Source organism: Calidris pugnax, unplaced genomic scaffold (genome assembly GCF_001431845.1).
Source record: "Calidris pugnax isolate Ruff unplaced genomic scaffold, ASM143184v1 scaffold44, whole genome shotgun sequence".
In the NCBI taxonomy this organism is placed as follows: domain Eukaryota; kingdom Metazoa; phylum Chordata; class Aves; order Charadriiformes; family Scolopacidae; genus Calidris; species Calidris pugnax.
Genome location: NW_015094506.1, coordinates 10,656,987 through 10,659,084, shown reverse-complemented (window position 1 = coordinate 10,659,084; position 2,098 = coordinate 10,656,987). Strand labels below are relative to the sequence as shown.

Below are 2,098 nucleotides of genomic sequence, written 5' to 3'. Positions count from 1 at the left end.
CGGCAGCCTGCCTGTCTGCCCGAGCGCAGCCCCGACGCTTCTTCCCCGGCCGCCCCGTATCAACCCCCCCCCTCAACGCCGCCGGCAGCGAGAACAACCTGATCCCCCACACACCTCCAGGCGGCGGCAGCGGCGGCCCCAGCCCCGTCCCGCCGACCTCGGGTGAGTCCCGTCGCCGTCCCCCTGTGCCCCGCCGCTCCTCGAGAGCGGGGAGCTCGCCGCCCTGCCCCGGGGACGGAGCTGCCGACAGGCGGGATGGAGGCTCCCCCGACGCCGGAGGCAGCTGCCCCGGCGCTCCTCGTCCCTGTCGGGGGACGCTCCGCCGCAGCTCGCTGCCACCGCCTCGCAAACCCTCCGTCCTCACCAAGCTCCCTTCGCAACGGGTCGCGCCCGGACACCCCCGCCAAGGCTGCTTCCACCTGCGCCGGGGCTCTGCGGCCGCCGTCCCCGCGCCCGCCGCCGCTCCGGTGACAGGCGCACCTGCGCCCGGTGCCCGAGCCGGCGGCGGGAGGTCCGGCGCGGGGGAGATGGGGACGGGGATGGGCTTTGATCGCCGGGTGGTTGCTTGCATTTGTTGCGATAGAAACCCGGCAGAGCAACCTATCGGCTGCCAATAAAGTTGAATTTGGAAAAGTTTCTGAGCGCCGCCGCGGCACTTGTGACGGGAGGAGCCACCTCGGCATAACCCCTCACCTGCGGCTGCTGCCCACCTGGGGGGAGAGACTCTGCCCGCTTCGCAAGTTTCCCCCTGACCCCCTCCCCGGCCAAACCGGCTCGGCTCTCTCTCGCTAGCGCTGCCCGGCTTCGCGTCGCTCCCACCGGGTGACAGTGGGACAGCGAAAGGCTGGTTTTGTCCCTCCCGTCCCCATCCAGCCGAGCGGAATGGTAATTTTTTTATAGCATCAGCATTTAATGGAACGGGAAAAGCACGTTTCCTGCCCCGTGCTAAATATATCGCGCCCTCCGCTGCGCTGCCCCTTCCCGTGCCCAAGCGGCCACCGAGCCCCGGCAGCCGGCGTTGTTCGCGCACCCGCCCCGCAGCCCCCCGCACTCGCCGCTGCCCCGGAGAGGCTCGCTCCCACGCCGGGAGCGCGGCCCGCGCCGGGCTCCCGTTCCTAGAGGTACGACTTGGTATGTGAGTGAATGCTTGGAGACTTCCAATGGGCAAAAAAAGTAATATGCCAAAAGGAGCATGAATGACTCACAGCTATTTTAGGAAGAACTTGCCTCCCCAAACGCCCTTTCCCCAGCGCTGCCGGCCGGGCTCGCCTACCGCGGCGGGGGGAGCGGCGCATCAGCGGGTTTACTCTTGCGATAAAGCGAGCCCACCTTCGCGGGCCGCCGCCTCCGCCTCGTCCCCGGCGGAGGGGAGCCGGGGGCAGGCCGGGCGGCGGGGAGGAGATGTCCCTCCCCCGCTCCGCCGGGAGGACACCGCGGCGTGCGACCCGGGCGGCGCCGGGGCTGCGACCTGCCCCGCTCCCCCGTTACCCCTTCCCACTGGCACCTTGACTTGCTGGGCTCCCCCCCGCGACCTCCTCCCTCCCCAAACGCCCTTTCCCCAGCGCTGCCGGCCGGGCTCGCCTACCGCGGCGGGGGGAGCGGCGCATCAGCGGGTTTACTCTTGCGATAAAGCGAGCCCACCTTCGCGGGCCGCCGCCTCCGCCTCGTCCCCGGCGGAGGGGAGCCGGGGGCAGGCCGGGCGGCGGGGAGGAGATGTCCCTCCCCCGCTCCGCCGGGAGGTGATCTCTCGCCTCGGGTCCCTCCTCTGGATGCTGGGAAGTTCCGAAGCGGGAGCGCCAGAAACGCACGGGCTGCGTCGGGAGCGCCTCTCGCGGGGTTCGCCGCTAACCACGCTCTCTCTCCGCTCGCAGGCGGCGCCCGGCCCGGGGACCGGGGCCATGCACCCGGCGCGGTGCTGAGCCCCGCGGCGGCGGCGGCGAAGCGGAGCCCTCTCCCCGCGGGCAGCCCTCGACCTGCGTGCGAGCGGGGCCGCGCCCGCCGCCGCCGTCGCCCCCCATGACCCTGCGCTCCGCCGAGTCCCTGGAGAGCGCCGAGGGCTCCCGGGCGCGCTGGGGGCACCCCGAGGCGGCGGCGCCTG

At 72.3% G+C, this 2,098-nt stretch overlaps 1 protein-coding gene across 1 annotated transcript in view; it reads left to right on the top strand.

The window, feature by feature from the left end:
- LOC106900978 (anther-specific protein SF18-like) overlaps positions 1-2,020 on the top strand; it is a 2,717-nt gene extending 697 nt beyond the window's left edge. Inside the window, exons 2-3 of the mRNA XM_014963301.1 lie at positions 7-162; positions 1,872-2,020. Coding sequence (XP_014818787.1) covers positions 7-162; positions 1,872-2,020 — 305 coding nt within the window. The remainder of the gene's footprint in view (positions 1-6; positions 163-1,871) is intronic.
- Positions 2,021-2,098: the final 78 nt, after the last annotated feature.